Here is a 26,468-nt window from a genome sequence, read left to right as displayed (position 1 = left end):
ATTTGATGTAATAATGATGCTGGCAGACCAGGTGCCAGCTCTTGCAAAGGCCCTCCTTTTTTTATGAACTAATTCTGGTTTATAGAAATGTTTGGTTATTTTTTGAGTGATCAACTTGAGACCTCTAGCACTTGACTCTTCCTTCCCCCCCCCCCCCGATTCCTCTTCCAAGAGATGCTGACATCATGTACTCGCAGTGGTGTCAACTGGAGTTGTGGGTGCCGAGCACCTCTGAGGAATACGGTTTTGCATATTGAGCAGGATACTAAAATGGTCCACCCAAAATTAGTGGACAGCCTTGAAAATATGTCATTTACTTAAGTTAAATTAGTAGAATACCTGCTGTCTGCTTTACAGAGCCATTGCTATAAAGCACCTTCAGTCAAAAGGTGTTATATAAGCACTAACTACAACTTGTATTTTAAATACAACTCAGATGAAACATGAGGCTCAAATTTGTGGATGGTTGGTAAGGATTCATGCTACTTTAGAACAACTGAGCAACTGACATTTGGTCAAGATAAAAGTTTACTTTGAAAAGTTAAAAGAAACAAATACTGACAGTTTGACAAACTGAATCATAGTAGAGGCTACATGATAGGCGTCATCCCCTTTATATTTGTAAAAATATTTGTCCTCATTTTAAGCATGGGAGATGTTGTTTGATATAGCCACTCAAAGACAGCTATATTTTGGGAATTTAAAAACATTAAATAACTCTTCTTCTGAAGCGTACTTTTATTTAGAAAAGAATGAGGGATTCAGGTTACCTAAGTAGTACCAGAAGAACCTTTCCCCCCTTAATTCTCATGCTGTAAAGACATGGGGGGGGGGAGGGGGGGGGAAAGTATATTGATAATCAGGAACTTCATTTTCCAGTTGATTGACAACTGCTCTTTTTAAACTTGGTGATTTGTCAAAGAGCCATAAAGGGAGTTCAATCTACAGTAATTTTCCTTCATTCATGACTATTTCAGACAAAGTGTTATTTTAAATGTTCTGGTTTAGTATATTTGCTCTGAAGTTTATAACTGGCTGGGTGTGTGTGTATGTGGCCCAACCCTGCAAGTTCTTGAGTTTATTATAGTTATGTTCAGAGCTGCCAAGATTTGTGCATCTCCATGTGTGATTTTTACTCACAGGCGAGAGCCACTGACTTTGCTTCACTCCCTGCCTGAACTATTGATAGGGATAGATAGCTGCCTGAAGCTGGAGAAACTATTGCAGGTCAACATTGTAGCCTGCCTAGGCTACAGGGAAGCATGAAAGGGCTGTCAGATATGTCATGTGAAACATCTGGAGCTTCATCCTGGTCCTTGGTTTTCGAGCAAGCTTTTTCCTAAGCTTATTCTAGTTAGTCTGCCATAGGAGTCACAAGTTGGATCCCTTTTTTCCTAGCCACCTTTGTACCGTCTCCAAGACAATCTTATTTTTGTATACTGCATACGTCTTCCTATCTAAGCATAGCACTTATTTTCATCTCAACTAGGGTATTGTCTTGCCCACTTTGTCAGTTGTATCCATAGAATATCAGGCTTGGAAGGGACCTCAGGAGATCATTGTGACGTTGTGCAGTCTATATGGTTTTATAAAAACTTGATAATAAGTAAATATAATGTAACTGGGATAGTTTTAGAGAAAATACGGTAATAAGTGAATGTAACGTAACTGGGATATGCTTCATGCAAAAGGTCTCTTGTAAGGTATCATTACAAAGCTTATAATCTACTGAGTATGATCATCTGATATGTATAAATGTACCACTCTTGTATCTAAAACTAGAACTATAAAATGTAACTCTGAGGGCCTATTGTAATTATGTAAAGTGTGGGCCATTAATGATGGTTTGGAATCTTGATGACTCCCATTATCTGCAGATGACTGTTTACCTGTGAGTCTCCCTGTATATGTGTGTGCTGGCAAGTGAGTAATGAAGTCTTGCAGTGACATGTGATCATGTCACCTGAACTGGAATCCATCTTTAACCTGGTGCTTTTCCAGTGAGGGGGGGGGTGGAAACCCAGAGGGACAAAGGGTTCCCGCCTTATGCAAAAGATATATAAAGGGGTGGAACAGAAGAGAGAGGAGAGGAGCCATCATGAAGAATCCCCTAGCTATCACGTGAGCTGCAACAAGAGCTGTACCAGGGAAAAGAATTGTGCCCAGGCCTGGAAGGTGTCCAGTCTGAGAAAAACTTACTGAAGCATCTCTGAGGGTGAGATTATCTGTATTCAGTTTGATTAGGCATAGATTTGCGCATTTTATTTTATTTTGCTTGTGACTTACTTTGTTCTGTCTGTTACTACTTGGAACCACTTAAATCCTACTGTCTGTATTTAATAAAATCACTTTTTATTTAGTAATTTACTCAGAGTATGTATTAATACCTGGGGGAGCAAACAACTGTGCATATCTCTCTATCAGTGTTATAGAGGGCGAACAATTTATGAGTTTACTCTGCATAAGCTTTATGCAGGGTAAAACGGATTTATTTGGGTTTAGACCCCATTGGGAGTTGGGCATCTGAGTGCTAAAGACAAGCACACTTCTGTGAGCTGTTTTCAGGTAAACTTGCAGCTTCGGGGCAAGTGATTCAGACCCTGGGTCTGTGTTGGAGCAGACGGGAATGTCTGGCTCAGCAAGACGGGGTGCTGGAGTCCTGAGCTGGCGGGGAAAACAGGAGCAGAGGTAGTCTTTGCACATCGGGTAGCAGCTCCCAAGGGGGTTTCTGTGATCTAACCCGTCACAATCATCTAGTCCAACCCCCTGCTCAAAGCAGGACCAATTCCCAATTAAATCATCCAACAGATTTTTGCCCTAGATCCCTAAATGGCCCCCTCAAGGATTGAACTCACAACCCTGGGTTTAGCAGGCCAATGCTCAAACCACTGAGCTATCCCCCCCCCCCCCCCCCCTGTAATAATGATTGTCAGCCTGGCAATGATTTTGATTTAACTGCTTCTCTTTCCTAAACTCATGAATTCTTTCCCCCTCCCCATATTTAGGCCTTTAGATGTTAGATATGTGTTTTGTGGTAGCACCCAAATAAGGGTCCTCCATCTTTGCATTCAGTTATGTGAGTCCTTACACCTGTGCATGCACTTCTCAAGCATTTACATTTGTTTGTATAATTCATGGCTCCTAATATCTGCTCCTCACTTGTCGTCACAGGTGTTAATGCTCAGAAAGTCTGTGTATACATGCAAATGATGGCCAATCTGAAAATTTTGGCATCACTTCTGTGGAAAAACGTTACTTGTCAACACTTTGCTTCGAAATATTTGAACTACAGTAACTTTTATGTTATTAGCTTGTCTTATATACGTAACTTTTATTCCCTGTTACCAGAATCATAAAGCTTTAGATTGAGTCAATCCTCCATCCTAACACTCAAAAAAGACTTGGGAAGGATTTATTGGTCAATTTCATAAGTTTATGAAACACTACATTTAAACTTTATTAACTTCAAAATTACAAAATAGTGTATTACAGATATTATTTTAAAAGACATTGTGATTTACAAACATTTCTCTTGTCTTACAGGCAAAACTTTAAGGAAATATTCCCAGAATTTATCTGTTTTTCTCTTGTAAAAAGAAAAGAAATGTGTTAGAAGCTGTATTTAAAAACAACAACAACCTGGTAAGTAGCAGTTAGCATTTACATTACACACCATGAATATTTATTTCTACAATGTCATAGGTGTGCATAGAATTTTCGTTGGCAGTATTTGCATGAGTCATAATTGGTAACAGCTAAGATCAGTGTTGATGCCTCTACACTTAGGAAACAGTTACCTCACTTCCCTTTTTCAAATAGGGGAGACTGAAAACTCTTACAAGGAAGAGTTCATGTTTGAGTTTCTTGTCTCTGTTTTCATCTCTGTTTGAATTTTTCTCTCTTCCTTTCCTTGAGTCTCTTAACATCTTTACTTCATTTTCCTTCCAAAAGACCTCTTGTCATGCTTAGCCTTTTTCTGGTCACAAAGCATCCTTTTTTCTTCCTCTCTTCCACTGCATAAGGCTGAAGGCTCAGCTTTTGTAGTGCTCCTAGCTCCTGCCTGCACCATAAGTTGCAATAATTGGTCCTGAACTCCACTTTTTTTCATATGTATGTAAACCACCCTGCCAGCCCCTCATTCTGATTGCGTCTTGGCCAGAGTTACTTCTCCATGACCAAACACTTAGGGTATGTCTACAATACGAAATTAGGTCGATTTTTTTTTTTTTTTTAATTTTTTTTTTAGAATTCTATTTTATACAGTCTATTGCGTATGTCCACACTAAGTGCATTAAGTCGGCGGAGTGCATCCTCACTACCATGGCTAACATCGACTTACAGAGCGGTGCACTGTGGGTAGCTATCCCACAGTTCCCGCAGTCTCCACCGTCCATTGGAATTCTGGGTTAAGCTCCCAATGCCTGATGGGGCAAAAACTTTGTCGCGGGTGGTTTTGGGTACATGTCATCAGGCTCCCCTCCCTCTCTCCTTCCATGAAAGCAACGGCAGACAATCGTTTCGTGCCTTTTTTCTGGGGTCCCGTCCACCGGACCCACTCAGCCCGCTGCCTGCCTGGATGATCGGAACCCCAGACAGGCAGTGGGCTGAGCGGGGCCGGAGGACGGAGCCCCAGACCGGCATCAGCTGAGCGGCTCAGCCCGCTGCCGGTCTGGGGCTCCGTCCACCAGCTCCTGCTAGCTGGGGTCCCGCTCAGCTGGCAGACCTTGGTGAGGGCGATCAGGGGTGCCTGGACAGCCATGGCTATCCTCCTCTTAGAGCACCGAATGGGAGTGACTCCAGGTCATTCTCTTCTTTAAGTTTTGTCTCATGGAGATTCAGTCCTGCCTGGAATATCATGCGAGCTGGAGGCTTCTGCCTCAGGCTGCTCTCCCAGCCGGCAGCACTGCGCGGTCGCACCTACCCCAGCCTGCCCCTTGCTCCCATGGCTCATGAAGCCTGGACAGTAGTAAGGAGCAGTTCAACTTGTGGAATGACAAATCCAGAATGAAGGATTGCACTCTATGGGCCACGTTCAGATTATTTCAGAGTCCTAGATAGCATTTAGTCCCTATAAAAGGCTTCATGAAAATTTTCCCCCGCCCCTAACAAAAATGTTAATTGATCAGAGCAGCTGAAAGGATAAGGAACCTGGGACTGTAACTTAGAGAAAGCTTCCATATTATTTAACTCATAATTGATATAATTCAAAGTAAAATTTCACAGCGCGGTCTGTTCTAAGACTAAAAATGCAGGAGGGGAGTCAGAAAAAGGAACAGTGACCTGTTTCCGCCCAGTTTCGAACCGGGGACGTTTTGCGTGTTAGGTGAACATGATAACCACTACACTACGGGCTTCTCTTTTTTTTGCCACAGACTTTGCCGAATGCACAGGAATGTTTTCTATAGCTACAGAAGCTACCTAATGCAATGTCTATATCTATGGCCTTCCTGCTCACAAAGCGGTCATGCCCCCGCCCAAGGCTGACTCAGCACGGAGTGCATGGGACACAGCGACCTGGCTTGGGCAGGATCGCTAGCAAGGCATGATACTTTTGCCGTTAAGCAAACACAGCAATTCTTTCCTGGCCTCTGCCACTGAATGCCTCCATGCATTACGCTGTGCCCTATCAGTGTGGGAGGACTGCATGAGCTCGGAAAACATGTCATCGCGAGTGCATTTTTTTTCGCCTTCTAATCTGCAATAACCTCAGGGACGGAGATGATAGGGGGAGCGTAGAAACATTCTGGGGGGACTGCATGGTCACCTGTGCTGCTGAGTTCGCCACACTGGCCAAACAGGAAATGAAATTCAAAAGTTCCCGTGGCTTTTCCTGTGTACCTGGCTAGTGCATTTGAGTTCAAAGTGCTGTCCAGAGCGGTCACAATGGAGCACTCTGGGATAGCTCCTGGAGGCCAATATTGTGTCCACGCTACCCCAAATTCGACCTGGCGATGTCAATTTCAGCGCTAATCCCCTCGTCGGGGAGGAGTACTGAAATTGATTTTAAGAGCCCTTTAAGTCGACAAAAATGGCTTTGTCGTGTGGACGGGTGCAGGGTTAAATCGATCTAACGCTGCTAAATTCGACCTAAACTCAGTGTAGACCAGGGCTGAGTATTAGGATGTCCGATGTTAGACACCTATACTCTTTAAGTGTACAATTTTATTTCTATGATGAAAAGTTGCTCATGCAATATATACCTTTTCAGTGGAAGAAGTAGTGATCACAACATTCACATGAGGTTTTGAGTATCGGATAACTTCTTAATCCCAAAATTATTGTAGGCATGTGTTAAAATTATTTTAAGATTACATATTTGACATAATGACTGCACAGGGTTTTTTCCTCCATTTCAGCAACATTAATACAACTATTTTAAAGAACGGAGTTAAGCAGTCCTAGAGATCCTTTTTCCTATTTGTTGGTGTGAAGGGAGTCGCACCTGGGCCTGTTCTTACTGATCTCACATCTTAACTCTATTTTTAAATTTTATTTTTGGTTCTTGTATCTAGTCTTGTAGCAGTAACTAAAATGAGTCATACTGCATATATGCTCTTCACTTTTTGTGCATTCTAGTGCACCCAATATTTCTCTAGTCACCACCACTGCTTCATGCCACTTTCTCTATGCCTTTCTCAGTAGCATAGATAATGTTTGATCTTTCTGTAATTTACGTTGTAATTTCTAATATATTTTTCCCTTCCTGTTAATTTCAAATTGCCAACTAGCAATATTGCCATAATATTATTTACGAGAGGAAAGAGAAACTTAATAATTCCACTGGAGTAGTTGGGAGTGGAGGAGATAGAAGAAACATTTCTAGGTTTTCTTACTTTTTGTATTTAAATTTTTTTTAAATAGTGTCCAAATAGTGCACTGGATTTCAGTATGTGCATTTATTTCAAAGTAAAATTCAAATGTTTGGACATATATAATGTAAAGAATTGAAAGTAGTCTTGCTCTACTGCATTTGAGTCTTCTCCAAAGTAGAATCACATTTTGAGCAACATGCATTATTAGTGAATATTTAATTCAATCATTTGTTTAATTAAAAGGACCACTGTCCATGCTGGTAAACCCAAAATTTAATACTATATTTTATTAGAAATTGAGATGTTTTAGTTTTAGATCTCTGTTTTGATCTAATTTACTTATGGTTTTTAAAAGTTTCTTGATTATTTTGGAAGTAAAGCCTGTTTTATCCTGGGAAAGATGCTGAAGTCCCTTTATTTTATAAACACTTGTGCCTCACTTGCGCAGTGGTGCTGGGATTTTCAAAACCACAGGAGGGAGCTAGATGCCCAAATCCCACTGAAATTCAATAGCATTTGGGCATTTAGCTCCCTTAATCTTCTTTGAAAAGTCCCAGCCTATGTGTACAGTATGCATGCATACTTTATAGAGTATGAGAAGATGCATTTAGTTTGAATTCACGTTTGTTTAGACATTTTTAAAAAAAAAATCCTGAATCATGGGACATCTGATTTTCCTCTGACTTAGTCATTTTCCTTTCAGTTTTAGCTGCTTCTAAATATGCAGTCTGGGCATTACAGCTCACTTCTAGCTTACTAGAAAACTGGAATTAAGCCATTAATTTCCCTTTATACATTCACAAGGAAAACTTTGCTTTGTGGACGTTCATCTAATAGATATTTTATAAATGAGTATTGCATGTTAATAGTTAGAAAATATAAAAGCAATTAATAGTACATGAAAATATCTCATGATATGGATGAGAAACAGAAACCCTTCAAAATTTACAGATGGTAGATATCTGTGACTAACTTACGTTTAGTGTAGTTCGTGGAGGGTGAATAGCTGAAGCCACAATTAAAAAAAATATAGAAATAATTTTTTTAAACTTTTTTCAGTCCTATAGACTTCATGTGTAGCTCAAAATCTTGAGAATTGTAAACTTTTTAAAGGATAAGCATTGATACTTCTCTATTTTTCTTTTTTGTATTTGCAGCTCAGACATGAGCAGTGCCAGTAACTCGCTGGCACGTGAATTTTTGATAGATGTCAATCGTCTCTGCAATGCTGTGGTCCAGAGGGCTGAGGCCAGGGAGGAGGAAGAGGAAGAAACTCACATGGCAGCACTTGGACAATACCTTGTTCAGGGTCGTGGTTTTACTTTGCTTACCACACTCAGTTCCATCATGGATCAGGTAATAGTTTCCATAGTTTTGAGTGACTTGTAGATTATATTTGCATTACAGCAGTTTGCACTTCTGCTATTGTGTTTTAAAGAAAATGTTTGTGGCAGGATGTGCCTTTGATAGGCTTTTTTTGTTTGTATTTTCCCTTTGAGATTCTGTACTTTCTTCTTCTGGGTTTCCTTGTTTTGCATGGTAGCGTGTGAATGAGCATGATTAAAAAGGAAGTGTGAAAGACAGTAAACTTTTTGTTTTGTTTAATAGTAGCAGCTTTCTTTCTGTCCTTACCAGAAAAAGGACAAATGGGTAAATGCATGCTCCTTTGAAACAGCTAGTGTTCCATTAGCTAGATCCACTAACATGGTGGTCTTCCAGGGTCTGTGCTAAAAGATCAGACTGCAGTACTGGGACTAGAATTTGTAGTTGGGGTGCAGGCCTAAAAGAGATGCTATACAGCGCAGTATTGGAAATCATCTCGCCACTGTTCAGAGTCTACAATACTAGAGCTTGTTGGAAAATGGTGGTGTTTTTCCCCATATAAAATGTCAGCAAAACCAACGGACTTTGTTTTTTCACTCAAAATTTTTAGCAGGGAATTTTGACTTTCCCTCAACCAAAAGTCCAAGTGAAAATAAAATAAAATAAAAAAAGAGGAAAGCAGACACTTACATTTAAGTATCATTTTGTCAAAAACCCAATTTTCTGTCCCCCTAAAAAAAGCTTGTGTAAAATTTTTTTCCATACCTGTTAAATATCCATGCACACTATGTCACCAACACTCTAGAATGTGATCTCCTATTTCGCATGGCATCTCTGGGTTTTCCCCCAGGCTCTCCCATTCAACTCTTACAGAAATTTAAAGCATTGTTCTTAACTGAAAAGTTAGCTCAGGATAAAAATGTTTTTTCTCAGTTTGTTCACTTTGCGCATTTGCCAGCCCTTTGCATTTTCCCATTTTTAGTCAATTTATCCCTTGCTAAAAAGACCCTTATAACATCAACAGGGAGCAGAAAAAACTTAGTATTTTTTGAAATACCTTTTTAAAAATGTACAAGACATACTGTACTTAAACAGAAATTGAAATTTTAAAAAGCCTGTTAAATTCAAGATGGTAGTGAAGTCTTTAAACTAATAGTTCCTTGTTTGTTTGTGCGCACTTCCTTTCCATAATCACATTTCTAATCTATTATGATAGCGGTCTCTTATTTAAACAATAATACTATAGACTTCAGCTCTTGTCTTTGTTTCTAAATAATGTCAACATCCAGTTAATCCAGCAACCCAGAAATCTTCCCTACAAAGTACACATTTTAATAAACAAGGCAAACAGAAACTCCATAAAAGCAGGTGGTACTGCTTTCTGCAAAACACAACTCTTAATATTACATTAGCTCTCTGATAAACGAAGATGCAGTTATTACCTACCTAATATGGTGCAGATAAAGCTTCATGGTCTCGTTAAGTTATTTGTTTCATAAGTTATCCTGTTTACAACTGCATTGTTTCTAACTTTTGGATATTGATTTGCATTTAATAGAAGTTCAGACAATTCTAGAACTAGTTCCTTGCAGTGTACTGGCTCAAAGGTGTAGAATTTTAGGACTGACCATTACAAATGCACGTTTACAGTCTGTGGATCCCAAATGTTTTTGTAGTTGATGGCACCTACAGATTTGTTTAAGGATTTTATGAATCTTTAGAGATTTGTAAGTATCAGGGAGAACAGTAAATTTCCCACTCAAATTTCATAGCTCTTTGTTAATGCTATTTATAGAATTTAAACCTGTAAAAATAATTATCTTGGGATTCAGAGCCTTGTCAGTATTCTAATTCCGAGAACATGTTGAAACCACAGTATTGTAGAATATTGATACTATTTGTGTTCATGCTAACCTTCCTCTCATAATTTGATGCACAGTAGGTTCTAATTAATATCTTCTGTGGGTTAGTTTTAAACTCCATGTCTAGAGCGGATTTACCTATATTACTTTGTTTATATTGTATTTGTGGATTAGAGACAGGTTGTTTTTGTGTTTTGTCCTCAGAACTTCATATTTAACTGATGGAAGGATAGGAGAGAGAGATTTTGATGCCAGTTCAGTTAGCATAATTTTTAATTGACACTTGTAAAAGCTGTTAAGTGGGCAGCTATTAATGTTTATATAGTGCTTTGAGGAACACATTATAACAGCTGTGTGATTGTCTAGTTTTATTGTTTGGGGGCGAGTTGGGCTCTATTTTTATATATAGATATAGGAATGTTTTTTTCCTGAACCTCGTGTAAGTAATACTGGGCCACTGCATTTTGGCATATTGCCAATTTTGATTTATTGCTCTCTTGTACTGATGCATTGCAAAATGAAATGTGCTAAAAGTGCTTGTAAATTTCACTTTGTAGATAAGTAGAAAACAAGGATAAAATAAATTCAGTGGTATGCAGTGGAAGACTGGTCAGGAGGAAGAGGTTATGCTATGGAGACTATACCAATATAGCTATGTCAGCCTATATATGCTTGACAGGAAGCACTCTTTTCTGGACATAGCTGTGTGCACAATGAAGGTTTTGTTGGCAGAACTGTCAGTTGATGTGGTTTTTTCACACCTCTGACTAATGTAACTATGGAGATACTACTTTTCAGTGTAGACCAAGCCTTCATTCCTATCTTTCGTTCCATTGATTCTAGTGATAGTACTAGCCTGTCTGTTTCACTGTACTAAGCAGTATAGGTGGCAACTTTTTTGTAATAACATCTTTGGGAATCTCTTGCTCTTTGTTATGGGGAGCAAGAGAACAATCAAGGTGGGGAAAGAAGAACAAAAGAGAAATAGACTTGACAGGTATACTTTCCTATCCCTATTATGCAGTTTCCCATTGGTCAGGGAGAAAGAAATGGCAAAAAGCAGCCCGAGGAGGGAAGTAGACCTGGGCATAGGAGAAGTGGGTAACAAGGAACGGGAACAAGAGGTATAGGCTGTAATTACCTGAATGGAAACACCACTAAAATTTATATGCCTGGTTCCATATTAGGAGTGGTGTTTAATGCATTTAGTTACAGACAAAAACTATATTAGCCTTTAGGTGGCAAAGTGAAGCCTTTGAAAGTTAGTAAATGCCAATTTATTGGTTTTCCATGCAACCATAATTCTATGCCATGGGTTTATCTTGTGCGCTGAATGAGGCAGAAGTCCTGGGGGAAAAGTCATATCTGATCATGTAATTAAAGGATATCATTATACATATGCATAAATGGGCAATATTTCAAAGGTGTAGCTGAGACGTGATTTCAAAATAACAGGGAAAAACATTCACTGTAGCTTGCAGTTAACTGTATACTTTACCAGTGGTGCTGCAGGTCCCTCTTTAAAATTTCCACTGAAATCAAGAGGTTACACTGTGTAAAGATCCTGCATAAAAAAATGCATCTGAAAAAGTAGCTATCTTGAATTTATTACACAGACCTACTTGTCCTGCTCACGTTGGGCTGAAAGCTATTGTTCATTCCTTTCCAGGTAAAACTCTGTTAGCAATATATATTTTTTATCTTTTAATAGGGACTCCGGAGACAGAGGTTCATTTTCCTATCTCCGGAGACAAGCTTCCAAGACCATAAGAACTGACTTAACATTGCTGTTATGCAATACATGGATATTTAACTTGTACGAAAGAGAGGTAGAGTTCTTCTTTCAGTAAACCTGAGGGTTACGCATGCACACCATGCACCTGGAGTCGGAGAACTTGAAAGTAGTATCCGTTGGTCCGTGTGTGTGCCCTGACTTGCGTTGTGCTTCCATCCAAGGCAATAAAGGGCGGGGTGGACCAACCACGTTTCCAGTTCTTTCTCACTGCCACTTGGTCCAGCAGGGCAGGCTCTGGCTTTTTTGCCGCCCCAAGTGCGCAAAAAAAAAAAAAAATTGGGGTGGCCAGAACGGCAAAGCCAAAAAAAAAAACAAAAAAAACCCTGCGGCACGGCCGGAGCGGCAGAGCAGGGGAGGGAAAAAAAACTGCGGGGTGGCCGGAGCCAGAGTGCAGGGGGACTCCCTGCGCTGCAGACATGCCCGGGGGGGGGGGGGGGGGGGGAGAGAGAAGGGGGGCGGCCAGGGCTTCAGCGGGGTGCTCGCCATGTGGCTCCGACCGCCACGCCGCCTGCCGGGAGGGCTCTGCGCCGCTCCGGTCGGTGGAGAGGGAAGGATGCGGGCTGCCCTGCCAGGCTTGCTACAGACCTGGCACCGGCTGGGGCAGATGGAGCACGCAGCCCACTCCCAGCAGGGCGCTCCCCTCCTCCGCGCCGCCGCCCCCTGCAGGGCAGCCGGATCGGCGGCCAAACCCCCCCCCCCCCCCCCCAAAAAAACTGGCCATGCTGCCCTAAGATTGGGCAGAATGCCGCCCCGTAGAATCTGCCACCCCAAGCACGAGCTTGCTCGGCTGGTGCCTGGAGCCGGCCCTGTGGTCCAGGTCAGAACGGTCAGTATCCTCGTCTCTGAACTTCAAAAAGATCACAGCTGTAATTTAATAACCAGTTTTATCTACAGTTATATTAGTTTATCTTTCCTAGTTTTAGTAGTTAGTAGTTTTAATGATCATTTTAGAATAGAATTGGAAGTTGTTCACCTGACACACCCTCCCCCAGTCTCTTAGGCAGTCACCAGATTGTGCCCAGCATCCTGGGCTTCAAAATCTGTGCCTCCTGCCCACAATCCTTCTCTGTCAGTGATGACCATCAACGCTACCTCTACTGCCTGGGAGAAGCTCGCATTGCACTAGATCCAATCCTTCTCCAGCAAAAGCCGGAAGGCTGAGCTCTCATGGCTGAGCTCCAAATTTCTCGGACTGAGGCTAGGGAACCCTCTCGAACATCAGCCTGATTCAGTGAGGCGTGCGCCTCCCACTACAACATCTGACTCTGGTGCCAGCAGAGCTGACCCCATGGTGGGGCCTACTTGGAACTTTCAGAAGCACTCCCATAAGCATGGGGCTACATCTTCCTCTAAATCCAAGAGAATGGATGCTCCCTCCACTTGCTCGGCCCAAGGGGATGGATCTCTCCCAAATCCCACAGTCACAAGAAGACGACTCAGAAACCGTGTGATTCAGTGGTCCCGGGCACTGAACTGCCAGTACCGCCATCACTGGCACCCCACAAGACATGAGATAAGCCCATACCGGGGAAAGTCCTCAGTGCTTGTGCCAATGCCCAGGAATAAGAGTACCCCTCATGTCGGGAAGATCCAGATCCAAGTCTGCACCCCAAGAGGTCTTACCTTTACCAGACCCAGAGTGCCCTCAATGGGGGCCCCTCCACTTTCAGGGAGATAGTATCCCCTCCACGGGATGTGCCTAGGTTACAGACTTTCTTGCCTTTCTCGCAGGTACTATACTCTGTTCCATCAACTCCAACGGTACCGCCGCCAGAGTCCATTTTCTCCTCTTCTGATGAATCTGAATTGGGAGAAGAACTGTCCCATCCATATTGCTCCTGTGTAACATCATGGAGACATGCACACCCCTGGGAACAGTTGCCTCATCATCATCCTCAGAGCCACTGGCACCCCATGCCATGCCATGAGGACCTCCACCACCTCTGGTGAATTTGGCTTACTGGCCATATTGGGGACCCTGGGTGCTCAGTATCCTCCCTCAGAACATGTCCAATCCACAAGAGAATCACTGCCTGCTTCCCTATTGAGCAGGATCATGGACCTGTAAGCGGAGGAAGAATCTTACACCCCGGTCCCGGCAGTTCTGCTGGAACTGGAAAGGTCGTCGTCGTCGTCCTCCTCCTCCTCCTCCTCCTCTTCTTCACCTGATGCAGTGACTGCATAATCTCTCTCCCCACCAAATGATTTTCATCTATTCCAGGAGCTTTTAAGGAGAGTTGCGGGAGAACTCCATATCTCACTGGAGGAGATTCAGGACCTGCAGCATAAGCGCCTGGATATCCTACAACAACACTCTCAGGGACAAGTAAGAGAAGTGTCTTCATCTTGTTGGGCAGAAAGTCTTCTCTTCTGCCAGTTTGCAATTCAGGATAGCCAATTATCAAGCTCTATTGGCTGAATATGACTTTCTGAATTACGCTAAGTTTGACGAATCCGTTGATGCCTTACCACAAGAGCCAGGGCTGCTTCCAGGCCCTCGTCGATAAAGGGAAACTCATAGGCAGAATTGCACTCCCATCTGCGGTAGACATTGCTGATACCTCCTCCAGGGTCATTGCCACAACTATCATGCTATATACGGAGTTGTGGCTTCATGCTTCTGTTTTCCCTAGGGAGGTCCAGAACCCCATCAAGGACCTCCCTTTTGAATCCCATCTTTTAAATCAAAAGGCTGAGTTCTTACATACACTGAGACTCTAGGGCTACCCTCCGCTCGTTGGGGTATGAATGTATGTGCTGGAAACAGAAATTACACCACCTATCGTCGACCCAAGGTACTGGTCTTCTCAATTCTATCCATTGAATTCCTCCCCCCCCCCCCCCCAAACCTTGGTTAAGTTGCAGTAAATGTGTGTCTTTTACACATGCAATCTGTTCTTCCAAGAGCTTTCCTTAAAGCCAGGGAATGGTTTTATTTAGTGGTTGTTGTACGTTCAGAAGAGTACAGCGTAGGAATATAGATTTAAAAAGACTGTACAAAGACAGTTAGATGAGAACTGCTTCCTTGTATATAGGAATCCATTTTAAATGTCTTCATTTGCCAGTGGATACTATCTACCTTCTAACTCAGCATAGAGGAAAAACTGTAGTAAATGACTTTTTAAAATGGTGACCATTGTATTAGAGCAGTGGTGCCCAAACTTTTCCTCTTGTCCCCCCCCCACCAATAATGGAATGTGCCCCCCCCTCCAGCCAGGGGCTGGGAATGGGGGCCAAGTGTAGGGGTGGGTGGCACTCCCTTCCCGCCCCCACGTGGGGGTTGGTCAAGGCCTTGCCGTGCCGTGCCCCGCCCCGGACGTTCCCACCAGTTTGGGGACCACTATACTAGAGGAAGAATGGTCCAGTGTTTGGGACACTAACCTGGGACTTGAGAAACCCTAGTTCAATTCCCCGCTCTGTCACAGACTTCCTGTGTGACCTTAGACAAATAACTTGAAGATTCTCTGCTTCAGTTTGTCATTTGTATAAGGAATTAATAGCACTTCCCTACCTCACAGTGGTTTTATGAAGATAAATACATTAAGATTGTGACCCTCTGTAGTGAAGCGGCCTGGCTCCCGACGGCCCCTGAGACGGAGGAGCCAGAACAGCCACCCAGGTGGGCGGAGCCAACCCCAGAGGGGGAAGAGCCAGAGCCGCCACTCAAGTGGGCGGAGCTACCACCACCTGTTCCCGCCCCCCGGAAGTCAAGGGGCGGGACAGGAAGTATAAAAGCCCGGCCCCAACACTCAGTTGGAGCCAAGCGGCCAGAGAGGACAGACGTTCCGGCCCGAGCTCCTGCGAGATGGAGCCTACCCCGAGCCCGGTACCTGGACGCAGACGGGCCGAGCCTCCCCAGACCCAGGCACTCTAACACCCAGCGCCGCTCAAACCTCCCGCTTGGCAGGTACCCCGAGGTGGACTGGCCGAGCCTGCCCCGAGTACGGTACCCCGAGGCGGACCGACCGAGACTGCCCCAAGGAAGGTACCCCGAGGTGGACTGGCCGAGCCTGCCCCGAGCGCGGTACCCCGAGGCGGACCGACCGAGACTGCCCCAAGGAAGGTACCCCGAGGAGCCACCCGGACCTGAGCCGGACCCGAGACCGGAGGAGCGGCTCGACCTAGACAACACCCAGCAACCCGAGGAGCCCATGGTGTGGGACCCCGCTGCCGAGCCCAGCGAGGAGCAGGTACCCATGGAGGAGGAGGAGATGGGAAGTAGCCCGGGGATAGCAGACCCCGAGCCTGTCAGTGTGTTGCGGGCAGGATCCCCACTGACCCCGCGGCAGACGGACTGCTGCGGATAGGGCCCCGGGCTGGAACACAGTGGAGTGGGTGGGCCTGTGTTCCCCCCTGCCACCCCCACGCCGGGTGGCAGTCTCTCCTCCTCCCTGCCTGAGGGCCTGAGCCCTGAACTGCGTGTGTGTTTGCTCCGCTCCTCCCTGCCTGAGGGCCTGAGCCCTGAACTGCGTGTGTGTTTGCTCAGCTCCTCCCTGCCTGAGGGCCTGAGCCCTGAACTGCGTGTGTGTTTGCTCAGCTCCTCCCTGCCTGAGGGCCTGAGCCTAGAACTGCTGTTGTGCTGCCCCGCCCTGCCTGAGGGCCTGGGCTTAAACCACTGACTTTGTTGCTCAGCCCTACCTGAAGGCCTGAGCCCAGAACTGCTGTTGGGCTGCCCCGCCCTGATTGAGGGCCTGGGCTGAATTACTGACTCTGTTGCTCAGCCCGGACTGTGGGCCTGGGCTGATTGTTTGTCGCCCCGCCCTGACTAAGGGCCTGGGCTTCCTGACTTTGTTCGTGCTCAGCTCCTCCTGCACGGACCTGAGCCCCTTTGAACCCCGGGGATTACCCCGCCCTGAGCTAGCATCCGGGCTTTATTGACGTAACAAGTCCCCAGCTCCGGCTACAGGAACCGGAGCCTGGGACTAGTTCGCTGCCCAGCCCAGACTGAGGACCGGGGCTCCTTGCAGCGGCAGGGAGCCGCTTGGTTAGCCCCCGCCTAAGGGGCGGAACCCCTAGACCTCCCCAACGCGAGGTCTGACGTGGCCGTGTCGTGAAGCGGCCTGGCGCCCGACGGGCCCTAAGAGGCCACGACCCCCCGCACCGGACTATTACACCCTCCAATACTACAGTAATGACATACCTCTGATAAATACAACGTTCTGAAGGCAGATTAATGTAATGTTTTCCTTGTCCATTTTGTGATGTAAAACTTTCTCCTTCCTATTGAGTAAAGTAGCAGCAAATTGGTCAGTCTCTGCGCCTCAGTTTCTCTATCTATAAAATGATCCTGACCACTGTTTGTAAAGTTCTTTGAGCTCTATGGATGATTAGTGCTATATAAGAGCTACATTTTTTACTTTTATTTGATTGATTGATAAATAAATATTACCATCTAGCTGGCTCCCAAGAACAATATAACATGTGTGCTAGTTTATTTCACAGCTTCTTGAGGCTTCTGAAAAACTTGCTTTTCCCTGAAGAAACAATCTGCGAAAACTCCAGTCTTGGAGCCTTAGTTCCTTAGTGTAGAGACCAGTGGAAAATCCTTAGCTCCTAAGGAGTATTGACCCTGGCAGAGTATGGCATATGAAGGCCAGTGAGGAGTTTTTTGTTCATGCTCTATTCTATTTACTGCTGCCCTCTGGGCTCAAAATTCTTTTAAGTGTTGAGTGTTCCAGAATCTCTGTAGGAATGACAATTTCAGAGAAACAAAATTACAAATAAATAAACATTTTCCCCCTCTGCAGAATTCCATTCTCCCATTGTGCCTTGTTGCAGATAACTTCTTCCTTTAATAGGTAACTTACAGCCTCAAAAGAAGGACCTTTTTTTCTTTTTTTTTTCTTTCTTTTTTTAAATGTGGGAAGGCAATACAGATGCTATTTAAAAAAAAAAAAAAAGAAAAAAGAAAAGCATAGCATGTCTTGCATCCACAGTTTCTTTTCTTATGGTCTCCCTTCAGAACAACAGTTGTTTGCTTTCAATTTTCACTTAATGTTTTTTTCCTCTCTTAGGTGAGGAATTCTTTCAACAAGAAAGGTTTGGATAGCTTTGACATTTATAGACTCAATTGCAAAGATGTGCTAAATATTTGCAATGCTTTCTGATTGGCTGTGGTTTATGGTTAGAACACTTTTTCTGCATAGATGAGTTATTTCTCTAGTGTAGCTTTTGGGGATGCAGAGAAGTGAGTGTTTAATTCTTAACAAAATTTACATTAGGAAATCTATGGCAGTTGGAAAAGTCCAGCTGTTTCTGTAAAACTACAAAACATGAACTTTTAAAAATACTTCGTTTCCAATATAGGAGCTGACATGTCGAGAAGAACTTCTAACTCTCCTCCTGTCGCTTCTACCATTGGTGTGGAAAATACCTGTCCAAGAAGAAAAAGCGATAGGTATGTTTTCATCATACTACATAATTTTTGCTATGATTCTGATAGTGTATTGTAATAATGTGTGCTTGAAACTTAAAAAAAAAAAATCCTTGATTCAAAACCATACATGACAAGGAATTTAATCAGGCAATGAGTCTCTTACATTTCAAACTGGTGACTTCCTTTTTTTGAGTTCTGTATACTTTCTACCAATAGAGGGAAGACTAAAGTATCTTACATAGAGTTGTTCCCACATTCCTCTATACTTTAAGTCCTTTGTTTATCTAAGTCTTGTTGCCATATGTAGATTCACCATACTTATAAAGCAAGTCTGATAGTCTACTGTATGTGTAACTTACTGCCCATCTTGAGCAGTTAAGCCCAGTAGAATTTTCAGCTTGACTGACTCATGATAAATTAGTGGCTTTGTCAGGGTTAGTTTAAAACAATGTATCACTTAAAGATTAATGTCTCAAACCTGTTCATGTACAGTGTATAAAATATTTTTGTCATTTCCCAGCTGAATCCCTAGCTAGCATTACTAGTGTGGTAAACTTCAAGAAACATTTCTCTCATTAGGAGCTATTGGGCTGCATTTCGGTGTAATTTTTTCTTTTTCCTTTCTCTTTTGTGATAAGCTTCCATTCTTCCCAATTGGTCATTACCCTCTATTGCATGAAGTATACTTTTTTTTTTCCTTTTGGCAATTGATTATAAGGGTCTTTCTCAAGCACCAGAATTGTGCCTTTTTATAAAAAATGAGGATCAGCGAGAACTACTTACCTGGTTTTAAACAATGATGCAGCTGCACTGGTGCTATGAATGGTTTAAACTCCATCATAGACCCAGGGACAGGCTTTTTTTGCTACCCTCTTATCTCATCCCCAGAGCTCCTAAGTAGGGGGTAAAAATCTCTGCAACTGGTCTACACCTGTTATACCATTGGTAGCACCATTGCAGCTTCAACATTGCTGAAAAATGAGTATGTAAGTTCCTTATGTAGAGACATCCTATATGTATGTTTCTAGCTATTGGATATAACTTGAATCCAGGCATACAGGCTACTAAAAAATGCCTATTTCACCCCTTAATAATGATTCTCAAATCCTACTTAAACCCCTGAACAGTCTTAAATTTCATATCCATGGTACAAGCAGAAAGCAAATAGGCTGTCATTGGATGTTCTCCAGATTTTGTAAGCAATATACATAATATGCTTGGATGTCACTTTTGGCCTCACTGTTGGGGGCACTCAGCGCATTAAGGGTGGCAGATATTTCCCCATTCCTCCCTCTTCCCCCCCTCCCCCCCAAAAAAACCCTTTGGCACATATTGGTAAAACTACTGGAATTAGGATCCTTGAAAGTCAACTTTAACAGATATAATATGTTGTGGGTTTTTTTTTTTTTTTTTATTCAGAATAATTTTTAGGAATTAACTTTAAACTTCTTTCACTCCTACACAAATAAAGACGCTTAGTTCACCAAGTTCTGCATTGTTGTAAATACACACTTTTTAGTTTTTCCATTTCCAAGCATTTTTTGGAATCTTTGTTGAAGAGAACGGTGTACTATATTCTCTTAACAGGGTTGGGAGTCAGATAGCACTGAGTTCTCACATCAGCTCAGCCACTGATTTGCTGTGTTGCATTGGGCGAATTTCTTTCTTGTGTGTGCCTGATCCCTGTTTATTTGAGGATAAGTCTTATAATACCTCACATGGGTGTTGTGGGATTAGACAACTTTTGTACAATGCTGTGATCGGGTATAGTGGTGTATGTTAGGTGCTTATTCTTTCATTAGGTTTTTATATGAACAAATTACTTTCTTGTAAAAGCAATCCTATTCAACTTGTTAGCGCAATAAAAGATAAGAGCTTCAAGTAGTTCTTTGTCAGATTTAATATTTTGGTTGTATTGTTCTGATCTAGCCAGAGTCAAGCATGTCAGTGTGCTTCTTTAAAGTAGGGGATTTTTAACAGGTAAGAGGGGTTTCTAAACCACATTTTGCTAAATACAATTGTTTCTGTCTCAAAAACCTAGTCTATGTTGATCTAGGCAAGGGAAATGAAGTTTCAAAGTCCAGATTTTGATTAATAATGGGAAGAAACTGAAACTGGTGGGTCCCTGTTTTGAGAATAAGCAAATCAGATTGCTGAATCTGAATTGTAAATAGCCATTTTGTGATAACATTTTTTGTTTAATTATCCTGGAGGTGTTTAAAGAATGAATAAAAGCAAAGCATGTCCTGTGGGAAACCTTCAGAGACACTAACCAAATATGTATCCCAAAGATATATATGTTCAAGTTATAAAGTGCTACAGTTGTATTTAATACAAGTTTGATCATGTTACTTTGAAGTGTAATGTATATGCTGATTTTTCTTTCAACAGATTTTTATCTACCCTTCACAGTTGACATATGCCTGACCAAAGAGACACATTCAAGTTCTTTGAGATCTACACAGGAAAAACTAAGTTTAGAAGGAATAGTTCATCCATCCTTTCAGACTCCTGTAAAATTAAATTCTTCATCTCGAAAAATTAGGCGTCAGCGCAAAATCACCCATTGGTATTCTGTGAGGGATGCAAGAAAATCTCAGTTATCCACTTCGGATTCAGAAGGCAATTCAGACGACAAGACTACCATAATGATGAAACACAGGCGGTCTCAAATCCTACAGCCTTTTGTATCACACCCACCTAGGGATGACTACCGTGCAAGTACAGGTGATCCCCCACTGGCAGAAGTAGTACAAAGTTTTAATCCCGATCCCATGAGTCTAGAAAATTCCAGACAGATTATTCCAACACAAGAGTCAAAATCTGAGGTTTTAAATGAGTCAGCTGCAGCAGCAGTTGTCAGCAGCATGGACAATTCTCCATTTGACTTGTGCCATGTCTTGTTGTCATTGTTAGAAAAAGTATGTAAATTTGATATTACCTTGAATCACAACTCTGCACTTGCAGCCACTGTAGTGCCCACCTTAACAGAATTCTTATCAGGATTTGGAGACTGTTGCAATGTGAGTAGTGATGCAGAAAGTGAAGTGGTTTCTGCAGGCTGGACAGAAGAACCTGTGGCTCTGGTTCAAAGGATGCTCTTTAGAACAGTGCTGCACCTTTTGTCCATAGATATTACCAATGCTGAAACTATGCCTGACAACTTGAGAAAAAATCTAACAGACTTACTTAGAGCAGCTTTAAAAATTAGAACTTGTTTGGAAAAGCAGTCTGATCCTTTTGCTCCAAGATACAAGAAAACACTACAGGAGGTTCAGGATAACTTTGTGTTCTCCAAGTATCGCCACAGAGCCCTTCTTTTACCTGAGCTTCTAGAAGGGGTTTTGCAGATTCTGATCTGTTGTCTTCAGAGTGCAGCTACCAATCCATTTTATTTTAGTCAAGCTGTGGATCTCGTCCATGAATTTATACAACACCAGGGATTTAAACTATTGGAAATGACAGTGCTTCAAATGGAATGGCTGGTCGCAAGGGATGAGGAAATAACTACCGAAGCCTCAGAACATCTAAAAGCCCTAATCAACAGCATTATGAAAATAATCGGCACTGTCAAAAAAGTGAAATCAGAACAGCTTCATCAGTCAATGTGTACAAGAAAGAGGCATAGACGATGTGAGTATTCTCACTTCATGCATCACCACAGAGATCTCTCGGGGCTTCCGGTTTCTGCTTTTAAAAACCAGGTTTCCAGAAACCCCTTTGAGGAGGTAGTACATGGAGAAGTTCATTATCCCGAACGCTGCTGTTGCATTGCTGTTTGTGCTCATCAGTGCTTCCACTTGCTGCAGCAAGTTTCTTTGAGCAGCACCTGTGCTCAGATTCTATCAGGTGTACATAATGTAGGAATATGCTGTTGTATGGACCCAAAGTCTGTGATTACTCCATTACTTCGAGCTTCCAAATTACCAGTGTTAAAAAACTTTCAACAGCACATATTGAGCATCCTTAACAAGTTTATATTGGATCAATTGGGAGGAGCTGAAGTTTCTCAAAAAATTATACAAGCAGCCTGCAATATTTGTACTATTGACTGTGACCAGCTTGCTGAGCTAGAAGATACCCTGCAAAGCAACTCGACTGATATTGGTCTCGCATCAAATTTTTCATGTCCCTCTTACAGGTTTCAAGGGATTTTGCCTAGTAGTGGATCTGAAGACATGTTGTTGAAGTGGGATGCTTTGGAGGCTTACCAGGACTTTGCTTTTGAAGAAGACAAACTACGCAGTGTACAGATAGCAAGCCACATTTGTCATTTAATCCAAAAGGGCAATGTGGTGGTTCAGTGGAAGTTATATAACTATATATATAACCCAGTGCTCCAGAGAGGGGTTGAGTTAGTACATCACTCTCAACAGCTCGGTATAACTGCAGCATGCAATCACGTATGCAGCTGTCATAGCCGATGTTTGCCCCAGGAGGTACTTCAAATTTATTTACAGACACTACCTGCATTATTTAAATCCAGGTTTGTTAATTTTGTATTTATTTAATGGGAAAACTGTAGCTGTAAATTACAGAAATGTTTGTACATTAATCACTGATTAAAATGTAATGAATTTGTGGTTGGGTAGCAGCACACACTTGGAAATGAAGATGACGGGGACCATGTAAATAATTAGGATTGAGACCTTTTATTATCTGACTTTTTCCAATAGGTTCATAAACCCCAGAAGGTCTCAGATCTGGGATGATGGTGCCTACACTATAAAATGTGTAAAACCCTTATACAGAATGCAATATACAAACCTATTCTGCACTTCTTATTCTTCAAGCAAAAGTTAGTTGGGCATGTTGAATAGGTTCATGTGCCATTTTTGTGAAGGAATTAGACTGCATAGAATTACGTCTAACTTCTGCCATTGCAACTGTATTCATAGAATTATTAGTACATCCATAATTCTAACAAACTATATTTGAGGCTTGCGGTAGGATTGCTTATAATTCCAAAATGACAAGGAACTGCTTCCTTGTTGCTTCACTCTGTTTAACTATTTAAAAAAAAAAAAAAAAAATCACAGCACTTGCAAAACACAAAGTATAAAGGGAAGATTCTAGAGAGAGATTTTTACCTTTAAAAAAGTATGGTATGTGCTAAAAGCACAAACAAGGATATATTCTTCCCTTCCTGCAAGGGACTGTGGTCTATGTGGCCCAATTGCAACCCTGAAAATTTCAAGTGAATTCAATCTATCATGTGAAGTGACTGTTATAAAGACAGACTGCTCTGGATGTATAATAGAACCAAACTTATAACATGTCGAGAAAACGGATAGTGGCAAAATCTAGCTATTCTGGTTAGTATAGAAATGCAAAAGCCTGTTAGAAAACAAAATCTTTATGAAAATTGAAAGATTGAGAAGGGAAAAGTGAAGACTAGAGTCAATAAGTCATCTAAGACAACCCATGTATGGCTTGCTAAAAAATGGGCAGTGGAAATAACATGAGTATTCAAGTTAGCAGTGTGACTTTTGGAACACATTGCTCAATTGCAGTAAAGGGCATAGGTTTCATCAAATGATTACTATAATCAAAAAGACAAATTATTGTGCAGGTCAAAATGAGAACAGCTGGAGTGCTGCGTCCATTTTTGGGCACTTCACCTTTGTAAGGATGTACATATTTTGGAAATGGTTTAGATAAATGAGATTATAAATGTCTTAAACTCTATAGCCTACTTCCACAACTAAATATTCTTGGTTCAGGGAGGGGGAGAGGGGAAGAAGCTATAGGTTTGATGTTACAGAAATATATAAATACCTAAAAGGGTTACAGAGACTTTGGGTTAGGATTTGTATGAACTGATAACTTTTATTGTGCGGCTGAATAGATACTCCTAGAAATTAAAATGAGAAGAGTTTGGGTTAATACATGAAAGGGTGCTTTTTTCTCAGTGTGTAATCAGTAATATTTTGTGTACACTATGACATTATCATTTTAAAACATCTGACTCAAAAACCTGCTTGTAAAATATTTCAGATAAAATGAAAAGTGCATTTGTTTGTGGACCTGCAACATATTCAAACAAATATTTTTGCTAACTATAGTTACATAATGTTCCAAAATTGTTATATTCAAAGGGAATTTGTACTTTCCAGTGAGTAACAGAAGTAAGAGGGACAACGACCTATTTCAAAATTGTTCGTCATTTAACATGTTCGATAATTCTAAATGATTATTTGTTTTTTAAAAAGAGCATCAGAGGCTCAGGCACAAGTATAGCATAAAAGCAAGTGCCAAACCTTCTGGAGCAAACTTAACTGTAGAGGTTAATTAAAACACTCTTGTGGCCCTAAACAGCATGTCCTTCCAATCCACATGAAGTGAATATAATAGTCTGCCATTATGCATTCCGTATTTGAGAAGCAAGATTGTGTGGCTTCTCTCCCACTATTGAATGGATTATCCTTATTCAGGACTCTAGAGTAATGCAAAAGATGTCCTCCATAGATTCTTGCCAATGAGCCCCAATAGTGGAGTAAATGGAAAAGTGTTGGGGTTAAGGTAAACTTTGACCCCAATCTAACTTTATGTATAACCCTGGTATGTAATACTTGGGTATACATTTTACTGTAAAGATAACTTCCTTCTTGAATCCTAGTAAAGTGTGTTCTATTAGTGTCTCTGGGACAAAGAATCTAAAAAGCTCTGTTTATGCCCAGCTTATATAATAGTGAAGTTTCTGTGTGCTTTCTCCCATAGGATAATACAAAATCTGTTCTTAAGTTGTAATGGAGTGAATCAAATGACAGAACTGAATTACTTAGATTCTGTAAGAAGTCACTCTCTGAAAGTATTTGAAACTCTGATATTCTGCCTTGGAGATCAGCAGAAAGACCAAGCAATGCCAGAACTAGAGGGTATGGATAATGAACAAAAGGAGTCCATTTTAGATTTAGTGACTTCCTTTCATAGCCAGCAGATGATTTCTGATGTTCCTCAAAGCCTGAGCAAGTTTTATGCAGACCTCAGAGAATCTTATCCAAAGAAGAAAAAGTGTGTCAATCAAGATGATCATGTCAATTTGATAAATTTATTTCTCTGTGTGGCTTTTTTGTGTGTAAGTAAAGAAGAAGAGTGTGATCGGGATTCAGCTAATGATTCTGAAGACACATCAGGCTATGATAGCACAGCTAGTGAGCCTTTGAGTCACAAGCTACCATGTCTGCCACTAGAGAGCCTTACTTTACCGTCCCCAGAACATATCCACGGGGCAGCAGACATTTGGTCTATGTGTCGTTGGATCTATTTGTGTAGTTCAGTTTTCCAGAGACAGTTCCATAGGCTTGGTGGTTTTGAAGTTTGTCATAGATTAATAATCATGATAATCCAGAAACTTGCCAAAAATAAAGAAAAGGAGCAAGAGAAAAAGGAGAGAACTTTAAGTGAAAATAATAAATGTTTAAATGGCAGCCCTCCTAATGAACCTGTTTTCAAAGAAGATTCATATTACTCGACTGTGAACAAACAGTTGACACAATCAGAGCTTAATAGTCTTGATGAAAATCCTGATGCTAGTGGACAATTGGTATCTGAATGTATCTCCTGTGACCATTCTTTGAAAGTGGAACAAATTTCAGTTGCTACGGTTGATGAGCTTGAGGAACTAAAGAAGTCTGTAAAGCAAGAGAATGAGTGGTCACTTCAGAGTATAAGACTCTTGGAAGCTTTGCTGACTATTTGTCTACACAGCACAAATAGTACCCAACAGAAAGCGGAAGTGGAGTTGCTTCACCAGGTAAATATATCATTTACATAAAGTTCTTAAAGATATATGTACAATACTGTCTTGCCAGTAACTCAGTGAAAACTTATTTTAGAAGTGGGCAAAGGGTAGTACTCCTTATTTTCTTCTAATACAGTACCATTTTTTTTTTTTATTGAGGTTTAGGGATGAGGTTGAAAGTCAAAGAACTAGACACCAGGTCGATCTGACTTTTGCTTTGCTTTGTGGACTTGGGCAGCTTTCTTAACCTTTTCGTCTCATTTTCCTAATCAGTAAAGTGTGGAATGGTGTGAGCCTGCTGGACATGTAAAGGGGTATGGAAGAAATAAGTGGTGTTTTAAAAACTTGATTGCATTAGCTTTGTACTGTTAATTGGGAAGTAACCAGTTGCCTAAATTTCAGCAGCATGAAGATTTTGATTTACTGGATGACAGATAGTAACAGACAGATCTTCATACTATTTCAAGTGATTGGGATGGGGCTGAGTGTGTAAATGGCAGTGGAATTCAATCCATTTAGATAGGAGATTGGTGGTGGACAGGGGAAGCTAAAAATA

The 26,468-nt window shown here is 41.8% G+C and overlaps 1 protein-coding gene across 1 annotated transcript in view; it reads left to right on the top strand.

The window, feature by feature from the left end:
• The window catches only part of LYST (lysosomal trafficking regulator), a 156,408-nt gene that overhangs the window by 28,452 nt on the left and 101,488 nt on the right, over positions 1-26,468 (top strand). The window contains exons 2-6 of the mRNA XM_065400871.1: positions 3,544-3,642; positions 7,970-8,168; positions 18,099-18,189; positions 20,560-22,654; positions 24,889-25,924. Coding sequence (XP_065256943.1) covers positions 7,977-8,168; positions 18,099-18,189; positions 20,560-22,654; positions 24,889-25,924 — 3,414 coding nt within the window. The 5' untranslated portion in view covers positions 3,544-3,642; positions 7,970-7,976. The remainder of the gene's footprint in view (positions 1-3,543; positions 3,643-7,969; positions 8,169-18,098; positions 18,190-20,559; positions 22,655-24,888; positions 25,925-26,468) is intronic.

This window comes from Emys orbicularis, chromosome 3 (genome assembly GCF_028017835.1).
Source record: "Emys orbicularis isolate rEmyOrb1 chromosome 3, rEmyOrb1.hap1, whole genome shotgun sequence".
NCBI lineage: Eukaryota > Metazoa > Chordata > Testudines > Emydidae > Emys > Emys orbicularis.
This window is presented reverse-complemented; position numbering and strand designations above follow the sequence as displayed.